This window comes from Nylanderia fulva, unplaced genomic scaffold (assembly GCF_048542155.1).
Source record: "Nylanderia fulva isolate GAGA-0341 unplaced genomic scaffold, ASM4854215v1 Scaffold47, whole genome shotgun sequence".
Classification (NCBI taxonomy): Eukaryota; Metazoa; Arthropoda; class Insecta; order Hymenoptera; family Formicidae; genus Nylanderia; species Nylanderia fulva.
Window position 1 is genome coordinate 684823 of NW_028190554.1, and position 24735 is coordinate 709557.

The 24735-nt window shown below is 32.7% G+C and overlaps 4 protein-coding genes across 4 annotated transcripts in view; 2 read left to right on the plus strand and 2 right to left on the minus strand.

The window, feature by feature from the left end:
* The first annotated feature begins 209 nt into the window (after positions 1-209).
* On the plus strand, positions 210-2718 carry LOC114934920 (ATPase ASNA1 homolog). The gene is made up of 6 exons (XM_029307631.2): positions 210-496; positions 831-1039; positions 1273-1375; positions 1522-1672; positions 1780-2088; positions 2230-2718. Exons 1-6 carry the CDS (start codon positions 378-380, stop codon positions 2347-2349), a joined length of 1011 nt encoding a protein of 336 aa, XP_029163464.1. The 5' UTR covers positions 210-377; the 3' UTR covers positions 2350-2718.
* Gcat (Glycine C-acetyltransferase) lies at positions 1377-4770 on the minus strand. Its single transcript, XM_029307622.2, has 8 exons — positions 4584-4770; positions 4299-4504; positions 3882-4168; positions 3584-3790; positions 3314-3506; positions 3009-3186; positions 2711-2868; positions 1377-1706 (listed from the first exon to the last, which is right to left on the minus strand). The coding sequence occupies exons 1-7, from the start codon at positions 4603-4605 to the stop codon at positions 2711-2713; spliced, it is 1251 nt and encodes a 416-aa protein (XP_029163455.2). The 5' UTR covers positions 4606-4770; the 3' UTR covers positions 1377-1706.
* A 426-nt stretch (positions 4771-5196) lies between these two features.
* On the minus strand, positions 5197-8967 carry LOC114934899 (BOS complex subunit NCLN). Its single transcript, XM_029307614.2, has 7 exons — positions 8569-8967; positions 8301-8488; positions 7895-8224; positions 7606-7815; positions 7086-7496; positions 6613-6833; positions 5197-6510 (listed from the first exon to the last, which is right to left on the minus strand). Exons 1-7 carry the CDS (start codon positions 8741-8743, stop codon positions 6372-6374), a joined length of 1674 nt encoding a protein of 557 aa, XP_029163447.2. The 5' UTR covers positions 8744-8967; the 3' UTR covers positions 5197-6371.
* A 4474-nt stretch (positions 8968-13441) lies between these two features.
* The window catches only part of LOC114934894 (uncharacterized), a 164637-nt gene continuing 153343 nt past the window's right edge, over positions 13442-24735 (plus strand). The window contains exons 1-3 of the mRNA XM_085486701.1: positions 13442-13658; positions 14119-14154; positions 21940-22008. Of these exons, the coding sequence (XP_085342827.1) occupies positions 13474-13658; positions 14119-14154; positions 21940-22008 (290 nt within the window). The 5' untranslated portion in view covers positions 13442-13473. The remainder of the gene's footprint in view (positions 13659-14118; positions 14155-21939; positions 22009-24735) is intronic.

Here is a 24735-nt window from a genome sequence, read left to right on the forward strand (position 1 = left end):
TATATTATATATATATATATATATTATTACTATTATTACTATATATATTACTATTATACTATATATATATATATTATTATTACTATTATTAATATTATTATAATATTATAATTTATTATATTATTATATGATTTATATGCTAATAAGAATTCGCGTCATGCAGAGAGAAAGAGTGCAGAAAGTGTAACTAGAATGAACTGATCTCTCTCTTGGCATATTTGATGTTGCGTTGTGCGCAAGACTTTAGTCTCTGAGTCGTGTTTTTTTGCATTACACCTCCGCGTGCATCAGCGTTAATACACGCGCGACGATTATAAAAAGATTACGTGTTACCTTTGCGCGAGGTTTGCATTGTCACCGTTGTCCGACAGACGAGCATGGCCGAGAACGAGGCGATGGAGGATTTCGAGCCCTCCATCAAAAATGTGATCGAGCAACGTTCCTTACGATGGATATTCGTGGGTGGCAAAGGCGGAGTCGGGAAAACAACTTGCAGGTACACATAACCTGGGAAGGAAAAATCGTATGTCAGCAACAATTCGACGAGATGAATCAGGAAAATTAGAATTCGACGTATATATATATATTTTCATATGCAATTATCTTGATACGACTTCATAAAAAAAGTTTATTTTTATATGCAATTATCTTGACAGACATCAAAAATTTGCTCTCTCTCTCTCTCTCTCTTTCACTGTCTAAATATAAAGTTTTTGCAATGAAATACTGAATTTTACTGAAAAAAATATATAACATATGCTATATATAAATCTGTTGATTAATTTGTTTAAATTTATGCAAAATGATAAGAATCATTCTTTATCTTGCAGTTGTTCTCTGGCAATACAGCTATCCAAGGTTAGAGAGAATGTACTTATCATATCCACAGATCCGGCACATAATATTTCCGATGCATTTGATCAGAAATTTAGCAAAGTACCGACAAAGGTTAAGGGTTTCGATAATTTATTTGCCATGGAGATCGATCCTAACGTTGGTATTACAGAATTACCAGAGGAATACTTTGATAGCGAAGGAGGTTTGTTTTCAAAACAGCTATATACTGTTCAATATTTTTACGAGTCTTCAAATCAAAGAAGTTCTTATAATTATTATATATAATAGTAAAATGCAATAGAATGATTGTTGCAATAATTGCTGCACATATATAAAGTGAAGAAAAAAAACTAAATTTAATGTGATAGCTATTTAACTTCTTTCTAAATATATTTTTGCAAGAAATTATTCTTAAAAATGTTTTGTTTCCATTAGTTTCAGGAGGAGAAGCAATGAGATTAAGCAAAAGTGTTATGCAAGAAATTGTTGGTGCATTTCCTGGTATAGATGAGGCAATGAGCTATGCAGAAGTTATGAAGTAAATTTATACATATATATTTTCTCTTATTTACTTTTGTAATATATTAAAAGAACAATCTCTTTTTATAATTAACTAAAATTATTTGATGTAGTTTTGAATTCTTTTATTCTTTATTAATTACCTTTTTATGTGGATGTCTTTAGGCTTGTGAAAGGAATGAACTTTTCCGTTGTGGTATTTGATACTGCACCTACTGGACATACTCTAAGGCTACTATCATTTCCACAAATAGTTGAGAAAGGATTGGGAAAATTAATGCGTTTGAAAATGAAGATTAGTCCTTTCATCTCACAGGTTAGATATTTAATCCGTCCCACACTGTGATTATCTGTAATTAATACATATTAAGTATATCAAATTGTGTTCTTTGAATGATTCAAATTAAAGAATTTATATTCTAGATAAGCTCATTGTTGGGATTGGCAGATTTCAGTGTAGATACATTTTCCAATAAGATGGAGGAAATGCTTGCTGTCATTCGACAAGTTAATGAACAGTTTAGAAATCCTGATCAGACGACATTTATATGTGTCTGCATAGCAGAATTTCTATCACTATACGAAACAGAACGACTTGTACAAGAATTAACAAAATATGGTATTGACACCCATAATATCATAGTGAACCAACTGTTATTCTTAAAAGAAGGAGATTTCCCTTGTCGGCTATGTCTCGCAAGGCATAAAATTCAGGAGAAATATCTAGATCAGGTAATTAATTTTGGATTTATGACATTGCAATTTATACTTTTCTAAAGATTCCAATGCAATATTTTGTATTATTTCATTCAAATACAAAATAGCATATATATACATATAATAAAATTTCTATAAAATAATTTTTTTTCTAAGATATTGGATCTTTACGAGGACTTCCACATAACACAGCTTCCTTTATTAGAAAGGGAAGTACGCGGAGCTCAACAGGTCAGGGAATTTTCAGAAAATCTCATTAAACCATACAAGCCTTAGCATTTATGTAATTAATGATTAATAATACAATATATACTTTATATCTCGAATTCGAAGTTTTATACACTTGCAACCTCGTGTTAGAAATTTGTATAAAAAAAGCTAAACTTTTATTATACTTCTCGATGTTTCTTATTGCACATGTTAATAAATTCAGTGTTGCATTGTGCGCACTATGTATTTGCAATATTAATTTGTATTATACAAGTTAGCTTATGTGAGAGAATATGTAGAATATGTATATACATATATGTAGAATATGTATATACATATATGTATATACACATACGGAAAAAATGCATATTAGAAAAATGTACATCAATCATACGCACTTACTTTTATATCATTAAAAAAAACATACTTATTTAATCACTGCAAGTTCTTTTCCAATTTGTATAAAAGCGTTCACAGCAAGGTTTATATCATCGATCGAATGTGCTGCGCTAATTTGAACACGTATTCTTGCTTTGTCTTTTGGTACTACAGGATAACTGAATCCAATAACGTAAATTCCCTTTTCTATAAGAAACATATTCGCTCAATGCAATAGAATAAGATGTAAAACTTTAAAAAGAATGCAATAGCTTTCTGCTGTTTATTTTATAATATATATAATTTTTTTAATACTTTTGTTATTTTTAAGGAAAAAAAATACATACCCATCATTTTATCTGCAAATTTTGTTGCCAATTTTGCATCACCTAGCATAACAGGACAAATAGGATGATTATCACCGCTAATAATAAAACCAGCTTTGGTCATTGCATTTCTAAAATATTCAGTATTGCCTGCTAAACGATCCAAAAATCTCGTGCTATCCGTTATAAGATCCATTACCTGTTAACAACATTTATAATGCTTATAATTTATTATTTCTGTCTGTTGTTTTTTTTTCTTTTAACAGCATGCACTATTTATGATATCATTAACTACTAAATATAATAAAACCCAAATAATACTTTACCTTAATTGCTGATGCAACTACAGGCGGGGGAATTGAATTTGAAAACAGATACGGTCTGCTTTTTTGTCTTAACAAACTGACAACCTCCTTTTTACTAGTCGTATAACCACCTGCTGCTCCTCCAAGAGCTTTTCCTAATGTAGAATTGATGATATCGATACTACCCAGATAGCCAAAATAGTCTTCTGTACCTCTAAATCAAAATTAAATTAAATTGAAAAGTAATATTAACCATCAAACAAAACTCCACATAAATTTTTTAGAATATACCTGCCAGTTTTTCCAAAAAATCCAGTAGCATGACAATCATCTACAAATGTAATAGCATCATACTTTTTGGCAAGTTCGATTATTTTTGGCAATGGTGTAACAGTACCATCCATAGAGAATACTCCATCAGTTGCTATAAGGCGTAAACGTGCTGTTTTGCTTTCTTGCAATTTACTTTCCAAATCCGTCATATCTCTGTGATAGTATCTTGATATTACAAATAAAAAGAAATTTTATATGTGGAAATATGTAACGTGTTAGAAAATTTATTTATAAAAAACGTTAAAACAGAGATTACCTGTATTTCTTCGCTTTGCACAGACGTATTCCATCAATAATAGATGCATGATTTAATTCATCACTTAACACAGCATCGTCAGCAGTTAATAGAGTCTCAAAAATACCAGCATTCGCGTCAAAGCAAGATGCGTAAAGTATCGTGTCTTCCTTGCCGTGAAACGTGGAAATCTTCTTTTCTAATTCAACATGTATTTCCTGCGTTCCACATATAAATCTCACAGAACTCAAACCGGCACCGTATTTATCCAAGGAAATTTTCGCCGCATTAATAATATCCTTGTTATCCTGTTAAGTTCAAAATTTAATTGTAAAGATCCTGTTTCACGCATTTAGCTGTTTTAATTTTCATAAAATATAGACACATTTGCTTCAATATTGACTTTGATATATTACGCTTTAAAATTTTCTTTCTTACCGCAAGACCTAGATAATTGTTCGCACAAAAATTGAGCGCCTTCTTCCCATTTGATAGAGTGATTCTTGTTCTTTGAGGTGAAGCAATTATACGCTCGTTTTTCCATGTACCAGCTTGTACTATTGCTGCCAATTCAGGTTTTATATGAGCAGTCAAAGAATTTACTGTCCTGCAGATATTCCATTTGATATCTTGAACTCTGAAAACTATATGAAAAAAAAGTTTCATTACGCAATCATTTTAGACAATGTTATTTTATAAATGATAATATTAGAATAAACATACTTATTTTAAAATTTCTATACATATTGCACAATTATTTACTGCTTTAGACCTCAAACGATGTCAAGCAATCACTGATTTTAAATGATGAAAACAGTGCAATTAAGTTGCTCAAGTTGAAGTAGTCAAACCGGTTTTACATTTAGAAATGTAGTAGTGTACCTAAGCAAAACATTTATATTACATAATCTGTTTATAAAAATCGAGTAAACTGAATCGTTTGTTAATATTACTCTATAAAGATATTTATATAAATTTAATTCAAATTTTATATAGTTATATATAAATATATATATATAAAATATTGCAGTTTCTAAATGAGTTTTCAAGTATTTAAAATTTATGATTTTTCATGCTGTCACAGAAAATCTTAGAAATTATATAACATTTTTAATATATTTTTTATTAATGCAATTGATATACTTTAATATTTTAATTTATTCTCCATATATTTTATCCTTTTCTTGATAATCATAAATTTCTACTTATATCTATATTTTTACTCGTTGATTACAAGATACAATTATATATATTAAATACTGCATATTTGTATTTCACTTATTACCATCATATATCCTAATTTTCATAGTCGAATTCAACTAACCATAAACGATACTTGTCAAAATATTTTTTGTTTATTAAATAATATTAAAATAATAATTCATATTGTCGCAATTAATTCACATAATCTTTATATTTGTATAACATGAACGATTTAAAGTAGAGATTAAGACTAAAAAGATTTATTTTGTACAAAGCAGTTCAGCCAAAAAGAAAATTTTATTAAATTACAAAATAAATTTTTTCTTAGAGCGGATACTATTATACATTATACTACAATTAAAGTTTATTAAAATTATTAAAAAAGCTATAAGTCGAAGTATTTTCTTCTTGGTTGTACCTGTTAAAGCATATATTCTAGAATATATATTGTATATTATTCTCTTTCCAATGTATATATATGTGTGTGTGTAGTTATGTTCTTTTTATATCTTTCTGTAAACATATTTTTCTATGTATTATAAAGAAAATATAAAGATATATCTTAGACATGAGATCAAAGAATTTTATTCAATTAAAAAAAAAATTGAGCCCAATTTTAGTTTATGTTCTAAGAAATAAAAGTTAGTGAACATTTGTAAAACATCTTTGATAAATATTAACTTAAAATATTCCTATGTACTACTAGATATATGAAATTTTATATCTATTTATATAATTGCATATAATATAAATATCCTATATATATATATATATATATATATATATATATATATAATTTATTGTAAACATTCCGATCTCACTATTTGGTCGATCATATAACTTGGTCTTTATCACTTTTTCTCATTTGTTCAACTAGAATTTAAGAATTCTAGAAAAGATCGTTTATAAGAAAATTTCTTTTTCTAAATAATTGTTATTGCTGGAAGAGGTTAAAAAAAGATAGCGACATATAGTTGAGCATTATAAATACTTAATTTTTATAACTATTTTATAATCAAAAATTTATCAAACAAATATACAGCACACAAACAAACTTGTATACTTGGATTTGTCATAAATTATTTACCTTCGATAGATATCTAAATATATTATCAATATATATAAAATAATATATATATATATATCAATATATATATATTATTTTGGAGTACTTATAGTACTTTGGAGGAAATGTTTATTATCTATAAGAACCCTAGATCAACCTTTTTTACAATATAGATCGCGATTAACATTACTAATAAACTGATGTCCAAAAAATTGCTTTTATTCGAAAATGTAAAATAAGATTTAAGTTGTTTTATTCTTTGCAGAAAGTTTTGTTGCCAGGGAATAAACATGTGAAAAATTATGCACAATCATGTACAATATTCCCAAGTACAAAACTATGCCGATTGTAAGAAAAAGGTCAAACACAGCTGGCTTTACACTGTAATAGAATAAAAATAATTATACCATTACAACTGATGTACATATTATATATCATAAATGTATATACTATATGTATAAAAAAGAAATAACTATACTTTACCTATATACATTTAGAGTTGCTTTTGCAACATCATAAAATACAAATTCTGGATCTCGCTTATCAGGAATATGGAAAGTAATTTTAATATCTCCCAAATATCTTGCCATTGCTTCTTTCAATGCACTAATTAGTACATTATGTTTATCTGTTAATAGTGATGCTGCTCTTGGTTGAGAAGCAAAGAAATTAAACCATAAAGACAGTGACTCTTTTGATACATCCTGCAAAGAAAGCTTTTTATATAAAAATTGATTTGTACTGTTAATGTACATTATTTGCATTAATATTTAAATCATCAATTAATAAAGCTATATACATGATATAAATTAAACTTGTAACAAATAATTTTGTAATATACTCCAAATCTTTTAGTTAAGAACATACATCAATATATACATACATACATACATACATCATACATACATTTCAGATATATAAAATATAAAGAATAATGACTAAAAATACAAACATACCAGTGGACCAGCAAAGATTTGACTAGAGCTCAAATTATATACATGACGTGCTAATGCTTCTGATATAACTTGGGTATGCTTATATAATGTATCTACTTGTTCGTTTTTAGCAATATCTAATATAGTAGTTCTGACAGGATCTTCATGTTTTTTTAATGTGGATAAAGTTGCAGCTGGCAATCTGCGAATGCTATATCTTTCGTGTTCCCAAGCTAATGTTTCTTCTGCAAGATTTATTTTTTTATGCACCTTATGAATTGTAATATTGCTTATGTTCAAAGACTGAGACACAGTTATAAGTTCTTTGTAAAATAGACCACCAGACGAATTATCTTTGGGTGGCTTTGACACATGCATAAATAAATTATCGCTCGCCGAAAGTGTGTCAAGACAGATTACATAAGCTGCATCCTATAACAAAAATAAATCACCTTTAAATATTATAGATAAAATAATGAAAAGATTAGTGAAATTAAACACACAAGTATTATTTAATTGATATTAATTGTGATTGCATTACTTGTATAATAGATCCCTCAAGTCCATCCAATTGATCCTCTAACCATTTCTTACTACCTTGGTAGTTTAATTTACCAGCTCCAGTTGCAATAAAAACAATATTATATTTTGGTCTTGATCGACCAGTTGAATATAAAGCAGAGAACAGTCTTGCTATTTCTAAAAGCATAGCTATGCCAGAAGCATTGCTGTCTGCACCAAATGACAGTTCCTACAATTTCAGTAAAATGAATTGTCTGATTGTGAGTACAAACTGATTATCATAATACAGAATTTAATAATAAACTTACAGGTGCTGCACCAGCACTATCATAATGTGTTACTATTGCTATAGTAGGTAATTTCTCCTCGGCTCCAGTTCCAGTTAATTTGCCATGCAATGTGGTAACTTTAATGTCTGTTTTAGGAAGTGCCTGTCCAGTAGCTACTACTACTTGATAACCACTAGCAGAAATTGAATTGTACATGGCCTCTGCTGCCGAACCAGCTTTTTCATCGGTAATAAAGCCATCCGTAATATCATCCAAAATTGTTTGAAGCTCTGGGTGCCACAATGCAAAGTATACCGGTATCATTGTCTCGGAACCATATAGCATAGTTGCTTCTAGATTTATAACATGCTAAAATAAAAAATGTATCAATTTGTTGCGCCTTATAATTCTATCTTGCAAAGCTACAATATATTCTATTACCGACCTCTCTTTCCTCCATCGTAAGTTCATTCATTTTCTCAGGTAAAACGATCACCAATGCACCAGCCTTGTTTTTAATAGACTGGAAGACAGACGGTGTGACATCCAGTGCCTTGGCAACGACACAGTGCCTGGAAGTGCTCCAGCCAGTCAACGATCTCGCCTCCAGGGAAACAGGGGCGCTTCGACAACCTGGTGGGGAATAATTGCAATTTTCTTTGAGAACCGTACAATCTCCACAGAAATCATCACAGACATTACTAGTATCTCACCATGTGGAACTCCGTGCAAGTCGTACTGATGCATACGGTATACGGGGAACTCGTGCGAGGCGGCCACAGGATTAACCGGGGAGATGATGATGAAGATCGGCAGCACTATTAACAAATAATACGGCAAATATCCACGACACAGCTCGGCAAAACCGTCGCACTCCTCCAGCCACATGTTTCCGGGAAAGTTATGCTGTCAGTTCAGATATAAACGCGACTCTCCTTTAATTTCATTGACCTAATCCCATCAACGGATTCCGCTCCTGACGTATTTTTTTCGTCCGTACTATGACCCTCTTCGCTTCTCGCACCGGGAAACTTGCGTTAGGTTGGGTTAAGTTAGCTATGACTGGCTAAATGCCCGTCCAATCTCGGTTGAGATATTTTACGCATCGCGTTACGTAACGTTTTCTTTTTTCAATCTATTTCGAATATTTATATTGTTGCTGAAAATATTTCGAATTTTATTTTTAAGCTAATTAATTCTGTTTAATTATTATCGCATCTTCTATATCTTTAAAGACATAAAGTGACGTAATCGATTTGCGATACGTCGATATATCGATTATTTCGAGACTTCGAGAATCGCAAGCATCAGCTTGGTAGATTTGAAATCGCGGTCATTTAACGTAAAATGGCGTACATACAAAGTCGCACGCTCGGCGCATTCCGTATATCTTTCGTGATCGTTGCTGTATAAAAGTGTATTTCGCGCGCAAAGAGTCATTAAGAATGTTCCGTAAAGTGTCGGTGCTTCGTTAACAATCATCGCCACAACGTCCACATCCGACATCTGCTCGGAATTGATGAAGAAATCATCTTCGCAGGTATCGCAACCTTTTTTTCTTGTATCTGCTGAAGTGCCGCAAAGTTGTGATCGTTATTATATGGAAAATATTGTATGTACCAAGTGTGCCTGCATCTAAAATTCACTGTGCGTACTCTGGAAATCCATTGTTTGTGTTATTTATATATAAATATTGCATTATATACACACACACACACATGTATAATTAATGCATGTATATGCATATATGTGTATGTATATAAATTTTATGTATAATATTATAAATATATATAATAATATATAAATAATATAATATATAACTAATATATCTACTATAATATCTCCATATAGATATTCTTATCTATCTATAACTAATAATATAGCTCATCTTTTATATCTATATTATATTTCACTCATATATATAATATATTATTATTATATATATATATATATATATAATTATATATATATAAAGTTGAATTTCGAAATGCAGCTTTCCTCATAAATATATACTTTAGTGGCTAATTGGGGGCTGTTTCGGTCAAAGCAGTTGATCTACCAATAATATGAACATCAGTATTCTGTTAATGTGTATATAATTAAAAGTATATTGCAGGTAATTTTGTCGAAATCAATCTTGGCTTTGGCCAATATGTAATGCTCGACATTGGTCAAAAAGCTGCTAAAGCTGAGTCGATAATGACTCACGTAGTTATCGACATTATCGACATGATGGTATAGACGGAAACTTATTATCGACATTACATTAGTTTTCCCGCTATCCGCATAATGGCGCCACGAGTTTAACATAACCACTATTGAAGTAGAGTGAATACTGATTGTGCAAATCTGATTATATTGTTGTTAAGTATTTATATTGAAAGTGTCAGCGATTCATCATAACTTTGAAAAGTGTTCCTTCTTCTTCTTCTCAGACTGATAAGACATAAAAGTACGTATCATTAGATTTATATATATATATATAATTATATTTCTATGTGTATATATATATGTATGTGTTATTTTATGGTTATGACAAAAAAATAGATATGATAAAAAGCGATTTTCCACTATACATATATGCATATATTTCACAGAGAGATTTAATTGTCCGTCAGATATTTATTTGCAAGAAAAAAAAATTGATCGAGCATATATCGATATATCTCTTTAAGCGCGCGCGCGAAGCACGAATGCTTTTAAGGATGTTCAACTCTATTAATCTCTTAGCAATCCCAAGCTTATATTCGTAACGGTGGGAGAGTGAAACGCATTGACATAAAGGGGATCCGTGTTGGGAGAACGGGGCGTCCACTTACGAGGTATATCAAAACGCGGTTGGTAGTACGAGGGAGGTATACATGTCGCATCCTCCGTCTCGGACCCCCGTTGTCATTGACAATGCGTCGTTCAATGGGCACCTAATTCGCAACAATGGCCCCAGCAGCCATATATTAATGGTCCCATATATATATATATACATATATGTGTATTCTCGAGCATTATATCGCCCTCGAGGATCGTACGATGGTATTAGAGTCGCGAATGCGCGCGTATTCCACGTGGATTCGAGACATGTGCGCGCGCTTTCACACAAATGAACGAGAGAGAATCTCAGCTTATGTTTGTGTGTGTGTGTGTGTGTGTGTGTGCGCGCGCGCCTCGTCGGAAGCGCAGCATCCCGAACGCGCGCGTCTCTCGCGCAGCGTTCATCCGTGCAGATGCGACTCAATTTCGTGGATGACAAATCGCGCCCGTAACGCTGTCAGGCGACGATTAAAGGGCGCGGCCCCCGGAATTTAATGGCGCGTCCTGATTTCGATTAGGGCGAGAATAGACCGGTTTATGAATAATAATAGCGTGCTACGCGCTCTCCTCGGGAAAAAGGTGAAGACGCCCGCTGCGGGCAACACCGTGACGGAATTTTATTAACCCTATTCTCGTTGCCCGATTAATTTGTCAGCTCCTAATATGCTGATGATACGACATTAGATCGCGACTGGTTCGGTGTCTTATTTAATTTGTTAACAAGAGAAGAAGATATTATCTCGGTTTTGCTTCTTTCTTTTAATTAATAGTACTATCGGCTTTAATTAATAGCACACAGAAGGAATTTTCTCTTAGAATTTATCCTAAAAATTATGGTAATCGCGTGGGACAATATGCCCTATTGAAAGAATTTTATAAGAATTTCTCTGATTAATATTTATTATATAAAAAATATTAATGTGTAAATTTTACTGTGTACATACGTAATAAAATTAATTGAACATATTTTATATCATATTGTGGTAAATATTTAATCAGAGAAACTCTTATAAAATTCTCCCAATACGATATTGTCCCACGATTACCATGATTTTCAGGATAAATTCTAAGAGAAAATTTTCTCCGTGCATTTTTCTTTTAATTAATAGTATGTCCAATTTTAATTAATAGTATGATCGTTGTAGAAATTACAAGAAAAATTCTTAGTTTTATTTGAATGAAAACTTTAAATTCAGCAAAGATTGAGCATTTCGATAAACAGAATTTTATTATATTCAATTGAGAGCTGTTAACTGTTGTAAGCATTATAAAATTCAGCGGAAAATTGCCGCTGTTCGAAGTAACCGAGATTTCCGTAATTAACGAGTGGCGATTAAATGTGCATTTTAATGCTAGATTGCAGGGCGGATCTTGCTGTTTCGTCCATGTGTTCCCTTCTGCTACCGCGCTAATCGATGCATCGTTACGGTACATTAAAATACATTTTTTTTCAATCGTGCCGATAGATCGTTTAAAAGCGCTGGTAAATCTTGCGAGAACGAGCGCGACCGCATTTAGTAATTATCGATCTAATTATTAGCGTTCTAATTATGGCGACTCACGGGGCGATCATTATCGGGCCGCGATAGACAAGTTTCCCGCGCAATTATGTAAATATTTCTATTTATTTATACACGATGAATTACACGCCGGATCTATTTGAAGTGGCGCGACTGCTTTACTCGCTTTGCCGATTAATCAAGAAAATTGTTCTTTACGCGTGATTTATAAGGAAACTAGCCCAATGCCACTCACTCCCTCTATATAAGCCCTATATATAAGTTTTCATTATATTATCTTAATCTAAATTGGATAATCTTGTCTCGCGATTATACTTAATCATACGATTTTTCAAAATATTGGTATATTTTATAAAATAATATAATACATCTTACGTTACATCAAACTTATCGATTGATTCAAGTATTTCTCGGCTAATTTACATTTCAATTGCTTTTTATATTTTTAATTTTTTATTTGTAATAAAAATCTCTTGAAAAATTGATCAATTAGTAAAAATAAAAAAAAGAATGCATTTGTGATCAAATAATGTATACATACATTAATGCCATTTAATTTTTAATATAGTTACAATAAATTTGCGAAAGCATTTGAGCAAGCTGACAAATTGTCGATTCGTGTAATTATCTTCCCTACTTGCAATAGTGAGTACGTGCCAATAAAACGTTTGGCTTCAATTCGGCGACGTTATCGGCGTTATCTTCCGATTTATAGCACCCGGGGAAGAAACATAATACCCTAGGAAAAATACGCCTATTCAATGTTACGCATGAATCTGTTACATAAAAGAGAAAAAAAGAATCGAGAGGGTGATCTTATCTGCTTCTCTATTAAGAAACATCGCGACATTACAATCTACACTCTTTCCCACCCCACCGGGGTCCGGTCGTTATAGATTGTACTCGCTGACAAATGACGATTTACATTAATTTAGATAAGACGATTAGGTCATCGCCGAGATCTTGTTGCGAGATGTGTGTGAAGCTAACGTCTGATTTCATGGAAACTCATAAATAATTAAGAGAGTTCCAGTTTTATTTTTAATAGTTTTAGAGTTATGGATAGTTTAAATAGTTCTGGTCATTAAAGCAACGAAAATGCCTTGAGACAAATTGCTTTCTAGCTTACATATTTATATCATGTATGTTGTAATGCAAAAATAATAAGATTGCTCTAATATACATGTATGTAAAAATAGATATGCATTTTATTTGTTACAGATAGCAAGCTGCGCGCGAGTTTGCGAGATTTTTGCATCGTTTTTTTTTTTTTCATTGTGCGTGCAATGTATGCATAATACGCGTGTGAGCCACGCGTTGCGTCGGGAGTGCCGTGTAAAGTTTCTCGTGTCGAGAGTGCCGTGTAAAGTGTCGGGCGATCGTAATTATTCGTGTTTCCGCGAGTGTCGCGAGTGCTATCATGAGAGGAGGAGGAGGTCCAGGGAGGCATCGGGCAACAGTGGAACAACTATGAGGTATATAAAATAAATATAATTTATATATGTATATAGGGAAATGCCTACTAATGTACGATAAGAATTATTTCAAAGTAATCAATATACGCAAATTTTTTTCACGATCTTTAAATAAGAGATATTTAAACAAATATAACAAAGTTTATGTGTTTCTTGAAAGAAATGTTATTAAATGTGTAAACTTTTATAAAATATAATAACTATAAACAGTCTCTTATATAAATATAAATATCTTATATAAAATATAAATTTTAATTATTAATTAATATTTGTTAAGTATTTATTAATAAATAATTCTGTATAAAAATAATTTATATAATTATATAAAAATCTTAATTATTATAAATATTTGAAGCAAGGATTTTAAAATAAATGTTTTTTAATATTTTACATGCATAAAAATTGTATGCAAAATAAATTGTATACATGGATATACATGATTTGAATATTTTGTTTTCAGATTAATGGGCTGTGTACGAACTCCGATATTGCATCGGTGAGTGAGAAATTTATTTTATAACATTTCCAAAGCCGTAATGGGGGTATATGAAGCTGGTGTCTTATTTTATGTAAACTTATATATATAATTAAAAATTTCGAAAGACGCCAGCTTTACATACACCATTGTGAGTGCAACTAACGTAAAATTAGTGGATATCCTTCTTATCGCCCAGCTATGCCATAAGTATTCGATACACATTAGATAGGCATCTGATACCGAGAATATTTTTACTAAATATATTCTGAAATGTATAATTTTCACATATATATAGATATACACCAATTTAATTAGATAATTAATTTATACATACGCGGCAATTATATCGATTCAAAGATCTTAAAACTATGAGATATCTTCGTAATTTATAAAAATATTATTATTAATTTGTTTAATGATCATATTTATGCGTAACAACGTAATATCTTAATATATTAATTGCTTTTAACCGCAACGACAAGTTTTACGCTTGTAACATAGAAAACCAATATGTAATCCGAAACGAGGCGAAGCGCGCGTTAATGATCCTCGGTCACCGCGGGTGATCGTTGTTTGGGTTACACCGTGCGTGCACATCCGGGGAAGGGGGAGGAAAGGAGAAAAGGGGGGAATTAATGAATTTCAAATCGAAGCACCGTGAGAGTAGTTAATTTTCGTGGAAGCCGCCGCGCGCGAAGGAGACGGCTACCCGCTTGGAGAACACGCTCATTTAATGCCATCGAGTACTAATGGCGTTTCGATTGCTCGCTGCCAATGGCGTAGGATGCCCATGGTGTGTATAACACGAGAGGAAGGATAAGATGCGCGTCCGGTGCGCAGGTGCCGGCCGGTATGTATATTATTGCTGATTAAAATTTGCATAACTCGCATTACTCTGTAGTATAGTATGTAAATTGCGTATCGACTCTAAAATATAAGCGGCCGCGTGCGTGCGAAGTAGAGACCGGTATACATAATATTTATTGTACGGACCCCGCAAATAAAAACGCCCAACTAATTAGCTTATTGAGTTGTCAACACTGCGACTTTGCTTGGATAAATAAGATATTGATTATCTTAATTATCAAATTTTTGCTTGAATATTTCTGTATATCTCCATATTAATTATAAAAACATGAATATAGTTATATTAATCTATTAACGTAACGTTTATATAGTTTTCAAAAAATTTTTGAAATAATTTATATATATAATAGAAAAAGAAACTCTGAGGAGATCGAGAAAATGTAAATGTTAAGGATTATGACCGAAAAAAGCATGCACAATTATTACAAAACGTCCATTCAAATTTCGCTAATATCTTGGGTCAGTCGTTATGTTAGATTTATTTTTACAAAAGAACTACATAATTTAGCAAAACTGTTTGTAAAAAAGGGAACAAAAGAATAAAAGTATCGCAGCAGGCATCTTCAAAAAAATTGTAGCAAATAAAGCTTTTTAGCTATTCAAAAATTGAAAATTACATGCACTCTAAATTTTACAGGGCAGTTTATCCTAATGTATTATTCGTTTGTCAAAAGACCAGCAGGGACATTCGGAATTCGGAGCAATGGTCAATGAAGGCTCCATTGAAATGAGATAAATGACTTTAGTCTAATAAAGCATACAACGACCGCATTACATAATTGATGTGTATCGATATATAAATCGTGTGAAACGATACCTGAATCGAAACTTCTACTGTTGACTGTTGAATTTTCAATTTAATATTTAAAACTTTAACAGCCAGATTATCCTCTTTTACAATTCTATTTAATCTATTTTCTATGAAATTTACTTTTTTTAATTCTAAGTGAGAAATTGTTTGTTTACTATCTATTTAGATAGAAGCTCAATTCCTATATAAATCTATCAAAATCTTGTAGGGTAAAAAAATTAAAAAATTAAAAACATTGAAAAAATGAATAAATTGAAGTTGAAAATTATATAGGAAATAAATTTCGGATAGATTTATGAATTTATTTGCACTGTGTTGGAATATAGTACAGCCATATGTAATATCTCTCTCTCGATATATGTTTTTCGTTATTATAATATTCACTGCACGCTAAAAATCCTTGAGGTTCTTGAATTTCAAATTTAATTTGATTGTGCGAGACATATGATCTAACAATAAGAGCGCGAAGACGATTAGGCTTTAGTGTCACAACTCTCATCACAGATCGTCCGAAGATAGAGCCGGTATATATAGGTGACAAATGACATACCCAGACTTTCCTAATTTCACCGATTATCGCTCACTATAATCTCGCATCGTTTCTAGGATACTGCTATATTTTTTCTTTCTCCTTTCCCCAGCTCCTCGACGCGCGCGGGAATCAAAAGAAAAAATATATTTTACGAAAATACATTCAGTTGGTTGGACACGAAGGACTAACGGTACCTGCAAAACGATAAATTTATGGTCAACTCTCACGATCTCTCAAAACCGATCGACGATATAGAATAGACTAAAAGAGATCTCACTCTTTCTTAATCGTTTGAAAATCTAAAGAGAAGAAACTATAATGAAAATATATTTGATTCTATTTCTAGAATTTATATTCAATTTTTACTGATGCCTTTATTTGTCTAAAGAACCTTCTCATAACAATTTTCTAACTTTTATATTTGATCGCGTTATATAAGAGATTTAATCTCGCAATTTCTAATCTTTGTATTAGATTTATTTATTTATTTATTTTTTTTAGAATATGTCTATTTCAAGATTTTTATTTTGCCATTAACTTGTTTCTCAATTGATGCAAGCTAACAATAAGTAATATAAGTATATATTGAGCTACAGAGATCGCGAAGAGTTTATCGAGCAAAACGAGAGCCCACTTTATTCTATCGAAAAAAAAAAAAAAAAAAAGCAAGATGGATATTGCTGTCAGTCGTACGTATTGGCAGTGGTGTACAACATGATTAGCGATTAGTCATACTTTATCAATAATGCCATGAAAATCTCACTTCTGCCTCGATCGGTTGTAGTTTCAGCCGTCAATAGAGAAATTGAGTAACCGCGATCTGCATCAGCTTAATTCAAATACACATATAAAATATATTCACGCTTTTTGAAAGTATCAAAGCAATGACGGTTCCGTACATTGATTATCATATTTATTGATTGTATAGAGTAGATGATTAATAATATAGAAGAATATAAAAGGATAAAAGAACCTATAAATGTTCAGAAAATTAATTTTGTGTTGAAAACAATGTGTGTCTTAAAAACGATATATATATAAAATTTTGCTACATAAAATGTTGCTGAACATTTTTATATGTATCTTCTCTTTTCGGAGACAAAATTATAATATTATTAGAATACATAAATATTATTTAGTTAGTCTTTTTTCTTGAACTCTTACAGCTTTTAAATTTATTATTTTTAACATAAAAAAATTAAATATGCTATAGCTGTCTTCGATTGATGACAGTATTATAGGGCAGCAAATCTATAACAATAAATAAAAAAAGATTCAGTTGAAAGATATATTCTCGATTCCCGAGAAGATTCTCGACTCGTTTTCCCGCGCCCGTATTCCGTCATTTTTTTGTAAATCCTGACGTATCCCTCTCGCTTTCGTCCTGCCGCACACCTGCGGTTCTCCACAACTCGGGAAACCGTTATGGTCATCGGACAGAGATTCCGCCTAATAAAGACATAATTCTACAAGATAGGATCTACTTCGGTCGTGTTCATGCGCGTAGCATTATCTTTACGAGCGACTACCTCCCCATCTAATTCGAAAACAGATCGAATGTCGGCCTCGGTTGACCATAGCACTTCGCGCGCGCGCAGATTCACGATCTTTCCCGGAAAAAAAGGACATCCCACGCGATTTACGACTTCGTTAAGTCCCTAGAAACTATGCAGACTCGTATTAACAGACACGTCGCAGATGTACGTATTAAGCATTGTTAAGCGATGCACATGGGACCGAACACAATGGACGTTTAATCTCAGATCAATTCCTGCAGTTGACATATTTTTCAAAATTTTTTCCTCTTATGAATTTTGGAACACCTTGTACGTAATCACAGATGAAGATAATCTAGAGAAAAATAAATCATTGTGCTACCCGCAACTATGTTAATTTGCATTAATTATCTGTGGAAATACTTTTATCGTGAATCTTTTCAGAAGAATGCTTAATAATTTAATTTTAGTTTGTAGAAATATACTAAGCTTCTGACTATAATTCATATATTACGATTACCATACATGTTTCGTTCAACTTTTGCACATCGTCGGTCTCGTATTCCATGCAAATCGACCGAAAACGCACGAGGGACAAAACAAGTTGCTCTCCATTCGTCGGCCGATCGTCTGTAAAATGGTCGGCCATTCAGCGCGATAACAACAAGTTGATGAAACGATTAAAACCGTAACGAGCCTCCTCCTACCGCAGTCTACGGTCGGTGATTGCTGTTGTTACAATCCGCGTTTCCAGCGTGAAAATTTTCCCAATTCGCATGTATGAGCGGCCGCGTTCCCGCGGGAGCTGTCGGTCAACGTGCTGTCGGGACGTCTCCCACGGGATACGTCCCTGATAAATCCGTCCAGCTGATGTTAACCGCGTTTTCTCGTCCTTTTACGCGGCGGTGATTCGGTGATCGTTGCTGCGAATCGTCTAGAAAATCTAAACCTTATCATTTTATTTATTGAGAAAAAATATTAGGTATGTATATTATTATAAGTATTATATTAGAAAATATATTATTATATCAATATGTATAGATATATCTAAATTTAACATTGGTTTATTATAATAATATTTAAAAAATTGGAAAAATAAATTAACACAATGAATTGAGATTAGTTTTGAATAAATAAAGGAATTATGAGACTAAAATAAAATTTTATATCTATAATAATATTGATATCACAGATTATTTTACACAGAGAAAATTTCTCTTAGAATTTCCCCTGAAAACTGAAAATTATAGTAATCGTGGGACATGGTATCGGAAAAATTTTATTAAGAGTTTCTCTGATTAATATTTATCGCAGAGTTTAATTTTACATTTCGAATCTTTGAATTAATTTTAAATTTAAAAAAGATAAGCGGCAGCTGCATTATTTTTTTATATAATAAAATTAGATATATATACTAGCTATACTCTGAGATAATTTCCAAAAATAAAGCAATCTTCACTCGGTCGAGCACTCTTGAAATTAGTGTGATGCCATCCAAGGAACCGACTGGAAGTCGTAATTCCATCATTCTTCAATATCGTTGCCATCGCTAAGTGCCGAAATCACTCAGTGGGCGGGAAGAAACGTTTTGACGATCGTCGCGGCGGTTTTTCCACGCGATAATCTCAACTGCTCTCGGAGCAGCTACACGGATGTAGCTATACGCCGGGCGAATTATCCCCGGGGATGAGGTAGGGAAAAGGGAGTGAGCGCGCGATAAATAAACGCTTACCCCATTCATGTAAGTGCTTATGTTTTTAACACGTGCTGGCGGCTAACAGTTCACCTCCCTCTCCTTTTCACAACCACCCTGCTATTCTTTCCGCGCTCTAACGTCATGCTCTAACTACTATCCGCCGTAGAGATATGCATTCGTCTACCATCGCAGTTCTCCATAAGCTACGTAAGCTCACCAATGGCGTAACAGTGTGGGAATAACGTAAATCTGTTTTATTTCAAACACAAGATAATATTATGTATAATAATTATTCTTTCAAAATTGATTACAATAATGATTAAAACTGTTTTCTCCATATTCTTTCTTAACCTTTTTCTATTTTGAAATCAGTAAACGTCTTATATAGACTTTATAAAATTATAATTGGAGACTCTTTGAAAAAAATATGAGGAAGTCCATCTTTCTTGTCAAAAAAAAAAAAATATATATATATAAAATTATACCTGCTGTGTAAATATAAGTCAATATCCGTTCAAATACAATTCGGACAACAAATCTTGCTCTCATTGAGAAGAGATTCTTATCAAAAGACGTTCGATAAAATCAATCGCATATAACGGTAATTTGCAACTTTAATTTGCTCGTATGTAAATGCAGATATTTGCGGCGCTAAATCTTTTACGGTAGGACCAATTATGTTCTCATTGCTCATCTCATGTTAATCATCATCGACGGGGTACGATCCTCGCGTGGAGCTCGCTTGGTTACGCTGTTGGTATGCATGCACGAGCGTATATGCGACTTGTATACGAGGGATGAGTGCGGTAGAATGAGAGAGAGGGAGAGAATCGGGGTGCAGGAGGAGAAGATAGGGGGCTTTTCTCGTCGAGATGGGAGATGCGCCGACATAACCGATAAATAACAACGGCAACGAGCCTGTCAGACCCTTGTTAAAGCATCGTGCACACGCTCACGCGGACCAGCACGCACGCATTCACGCATTAGAATGCGTTTTAACACACTCTTGATCTCTCTCGCTTATGCCCTGGTGGCGAGAGTGCCGTATAAATGTTTTTTGGGCCCCCGGGGCCCCGTGCGCGCTAGTGACGAATATTATCCGGACCTCTTCCGACTGTGAGAGAGGCGAACGGTAATTAATATCGTTTCTTTGTAACAGAAGGAAAAAGAGAAAGGGAGAGAGAACCGTGATCTTTTATAGACGATTGTTACTTTGTCGAAATTCCCAGAAACAACACAGAAAAAACAGTATTCTTGAGAGAATGCAAATATGCCTTGATTCGAGTATATTTTATCCTTATAATAGCGCCAAATATAAATAATTTTGGATAAAGGATAATTTATCCTTAAAACAAAGCGCAAAATATTCTTGGTTGAAGCTGAAATTTACTTATAAATATTGCAGGGACAAGTGACAAGTGTGCATCGGATATAAGCGGTACTTTCAAATATATATAATAATTCTTAGTTCAAATGTGACTAAGTTTGTTTTTATCATATGCGATTTTTCAAACAAGAATATATCTTAAGGATAAAATATACTTTACACAAACTTATTTATTATTAAGGCAAATGAAAATTTGTGATTACAAAGAGCATTCTATGCTTAAATCAATCAAATAGCGTTCAAGAATAAAAATATACTTGAATCAAGGATTTCTTTTTTTCTGTGAATAATTTACATGTAATTTATTTTCTTTTCTACATAATCTCGGTAATAATTTTCCTCTTATTTCCCGTATCAACAATACACACAATATGTCGACGTATCAACACAGAAAAAACAGTATCCTTGAAAGAATGCAAATATGCCTTGATTCGAGTATATTTTATCCTTATAATAGCGCCAAATATAAATAATTTTGGATAAAGGATAATTTATCCTTAAAACAAAGTGCAAAATATTCTTGGTTGAAGCTGAAATTTACTTATAAATATTGCAGGGACAAGTGACAAGTGTGCATCGGATATAAGCAGTACTTTCAAATATATATAATAATTCTTAGTTCAAATGTGACTAAGTTTGTTTTTACCATATGCGATTTTTAAAACAAGAATATATCTTAAGGATAAAATATACTTTACACAAACTTATTTATTATTAAGGCAAATGAAAATTTGTGATTACAAAGAGCATTCTATATGCTTAAATCAATCAAATAGCGTTCAAGAATAAAAATATACTTGAATCAAGGATTCCTTTTTTTCTGTGAAAACGCCGCATCCATGCATCTCGTGCATTGTATCCTGTTACGCGCAGCATCCGCGATGCATCCGCTGGAATTTGCTGCATGCAAGTTTCATATATGCATTATTGTCCGTCATTATGCTGCTTACTATACACGCACGATTAATGGATCACGCCTTTGTTGTCTAACAATGAACCTATCTGTTGTTTCAGAGAGTCGTTCCTTCGGGACATCCACAACGCGGGACATCGAAGGAGGAAGAGGAGGAGACCGCGTCAAAGGTAGGAATTATTGCGATTATTACAAAAGCAGGAAGCGAGAGTGATCTCGCCTGCGATAGTATATTATTCGCTGTTGTGCGCGATGCTTGTATATACATGGAGAAAGGTATGTCATATTTTAATATTTGATCGCGCGATGTTATCCAAAAGATGATGAATTAATCTGTTTACGTGGGACAAACTTGAAAAAATTTAGCAACTCCCTTCAGCGCTAATATTGACAATAAATTTTTCAAGCCCGTATTTAATTTTAATAACGAACGTTTCGGAATTTCTCCGACCACGCCCAAGTATATATACCCCGATATTCAAGAATACTTGAACTTGGCGTTCGAGAAAATTCACGCTGCACGCGCCATCGTTTTATCCGTTCAACTTAACACGCCGGTCGGTTATGTCGGAGTTACGAGCTCCGCTGTCCTCCGTCTGCACCCCGCCGCGCCTTAAGTACACGTTTTATGAACTGTACTTTATGAATTTGTCGAAGAGTGCTTGCTTACGATGGTTTCGTTAGCACGCCCCGAGCGGTTTTACTGGCGAAGAACGGAAAGAGGCGAGCGAACGAGCGAAAGAGAACGGGATAACTTCCAACTCCTCTTCGCGTTCATCCAGCATCCTCCGCTCGAACACCCGGACGAGGAATGGCTTTCATACCCCGCTCTGAGCTCGCAATATTATATCTGCCGGGTAATACGCGCAAGAAATTAGACAACGGGGATTTGTCGCGCGTCTCGGCGACCGTGAGATTTATATTAATTGCGCCGCGCGTTCAACGTAACCGTATTTGCTTTTTATATGCACGTTATTAAGATGCATTTTGATCTAGATTCGATGGCAATCTTCATTTTTTTTCATTCTATTTTTTAATCGTAAGTTTTTTTGTTATAACGGATCCTTTCTATTTAATAAACTAAACCGTATTTGCTTTTTATATGCACGTTATTAAGATGCCTTTTTGATCTAGATTCGATGGCAATCTAATTTTTTCATTTCTATTTTTTAATTCGTAAGTTTTTTTTTGTTATATAATCGGATCCTTTCTATTTAATAAACTATTGAAATAATTTCTTTCTATATATGCATAACTAGCCTTTGGATTGTAAACCGTTAATTTTGCTTTTTATATGCCACGTTATTAAGATGCATTTGATCTAGATTCGATGGGCAATCTTAAGTTTTTTCCTTCTATTTTTTAATCGTGAGTTTTTTCTTATAAACGGATCCTTTCTATTTAATAACTATTGAAATAATTTTCTTTCTCTATATCATAACTGACTTTGGATGTAAACCGTATTTGCTTTTTATATGCACGTTATTAAGATGCATTTTGATCTAGATTCGATGGCAATCTTAATTTTTTTTCATTCTATTTTTTAATCGTGAGTTTTTTTCTTATAAACGGATCCTTTCTATTTAATAAACTATTGAAATAATTTTCTTTCTATATATCATAACTAGACTTTGGATGTAAACCGTATTTGCTTTTTATATGCACGTTATTAAGATGCATTTTGATCTACATTCGATGGCAATCTCTATTTTTTTTTTATTCTATTTTTTAATCGTGAGTTTTTTTTTATAAACGGATCCTTTCTATTTAATAAACTATCGAAATAATTTTCTTTCTATATATCACAACTAGACTTTAGATTATATACAAATTGCATGCTTGTTACTTTTTGCACATTCTACGACAGCATTGATAATGTGAAAACATTATAATAGTTTCAACTAATTAATGTTTATTAATTGAAAACATAGATAATTTATTCGCATTATTAATATTCTTGTATAGAATATGCAAAAATAACAAATATGCAATTTGCATATAATCCGAAATCATAACTTTTATCAATTGATGCCATATTTAAATGGCCACTAGTATGATTGATTAAAATGTTGTATAGGCTGGTTTAAACCGATGCATTCGCATACGTAATAATTATATAAGAAAGTCTATTGTGCAACTAAATTCTTGTGAAAGTGAAATATGTTGCAAGGATTGGAGAGAATAAAGGGAAAAACGCCGCCATACATATCGCAGTCGAGATTTATGTTTCGAAAAACTCTGGCTAGAATCTGCTTCGAGTTAATGGGTGGCACGTGCTGTCGCTTGTCGTGTCGTCGAAATCGATTTTCCCTCATTCGGAGTAAATAAAGACAAAGTAGGAACACTAATTATATTTTTACTTCTCGAACGACGAAGCATTTCGCGCGGATTTTTACTTTATATTTGTATACAGAAGCGATTTAACAACGAATAATAAAAATATAGTTAATTACTTGTTTTATCTCACTTGTAAATTACTACGAATTAATCACATCATTGACTTAATATCAGCGTTATGTAACAGCAAAACGGTTTCATCGTAATACAAATACATGATGATGTAGCAATTTATAGTAATTACGATGTCAGTTGTACAGTTGGCAGCCGCGCTACTCTGCTTGCCACCCGTTATATTTTCTTTCTTCATTGCCTTAAGCATTATCTCGGAAAGTTGGCACCTGGCTCCGATATAAACTGCTGTATCGCTTTCACGAGGATTCAGACAGAGCTGCCAACCCCCGTTACAATAATATTTTTCCAACACCAAGACGTTGTTTACAATGTAAACGGGGTACCCGTCGGATTATCCACTCGTCCCTTACCGTCTTTCATGTCCATTTACCGCGGGAAAATCGCCACCGTATTCCCAAGAATTGTTGCAAATTATTATACGTGTA

Bases quoted from the DNA above. Each gene is read 5' to 3' on its own strand.
- Gcat (XM_029307622.2), bottom strand. From the start codon at position 4,605: ATGTATAGAAATTTTAAAATAA. The intron at 3,507-3,583 runs GTATATTCTAAA...ATTTTGATTTAG, and splicing joins TTTTTTGGAAAAACTGGCAG to AGGTACAGAAGACTATTTTG. The intron at 3,187-3,313 runs GTAAAGTATTAT...TGTTGTTAACAG, and splicing joins TAGTTGCATCAGCAATTAAG to GTAATGGATCTTATAACGGA.
- LOC114934899 (XM_029307614.2), bottom strand. From the start codon at position 8,743: ATGTGGCTGGAGGAGTGCGACGGTTTTGCCGAGCTGTGTCGTGGATAT. The intron at 7,816-7,894 runs GTAAGTTTATTA...CTGAAATTGTAG, and splicing joins ATAGTGCTGGTGCAGCACCT to GAACTGTCATTTGGTGCAGA. The intron at 6,511-6,612 runs GTAAAGTATAGT...ATTCTATTACAG, and splicing joins GCAACTCTAAATGTATATAG to TGTAAAGCCAGCTGTGTTTG.
- LOC114934920 (XM_029307631.2), top strand. From the start codon at position 378: ATGGCCGAGAACGAGGCGATGGAGGATTTCGAGCCCTCCATCAAAAAT. The intron at 1,673-1,779 runs GTTAGATATTTA...TTTATATTCTAG, and splicing joins TTAGTCCTTTCATCTCACAG to ATAAGCTCATTGTTGGGATT. The intron at 2,089-2,229 runs GTAATTAATTTT...TTTTTTTCTAAG, and splicing joins AGGAGAAATATCTAGATCAG to ATATTGGATCTTTACGAGGA.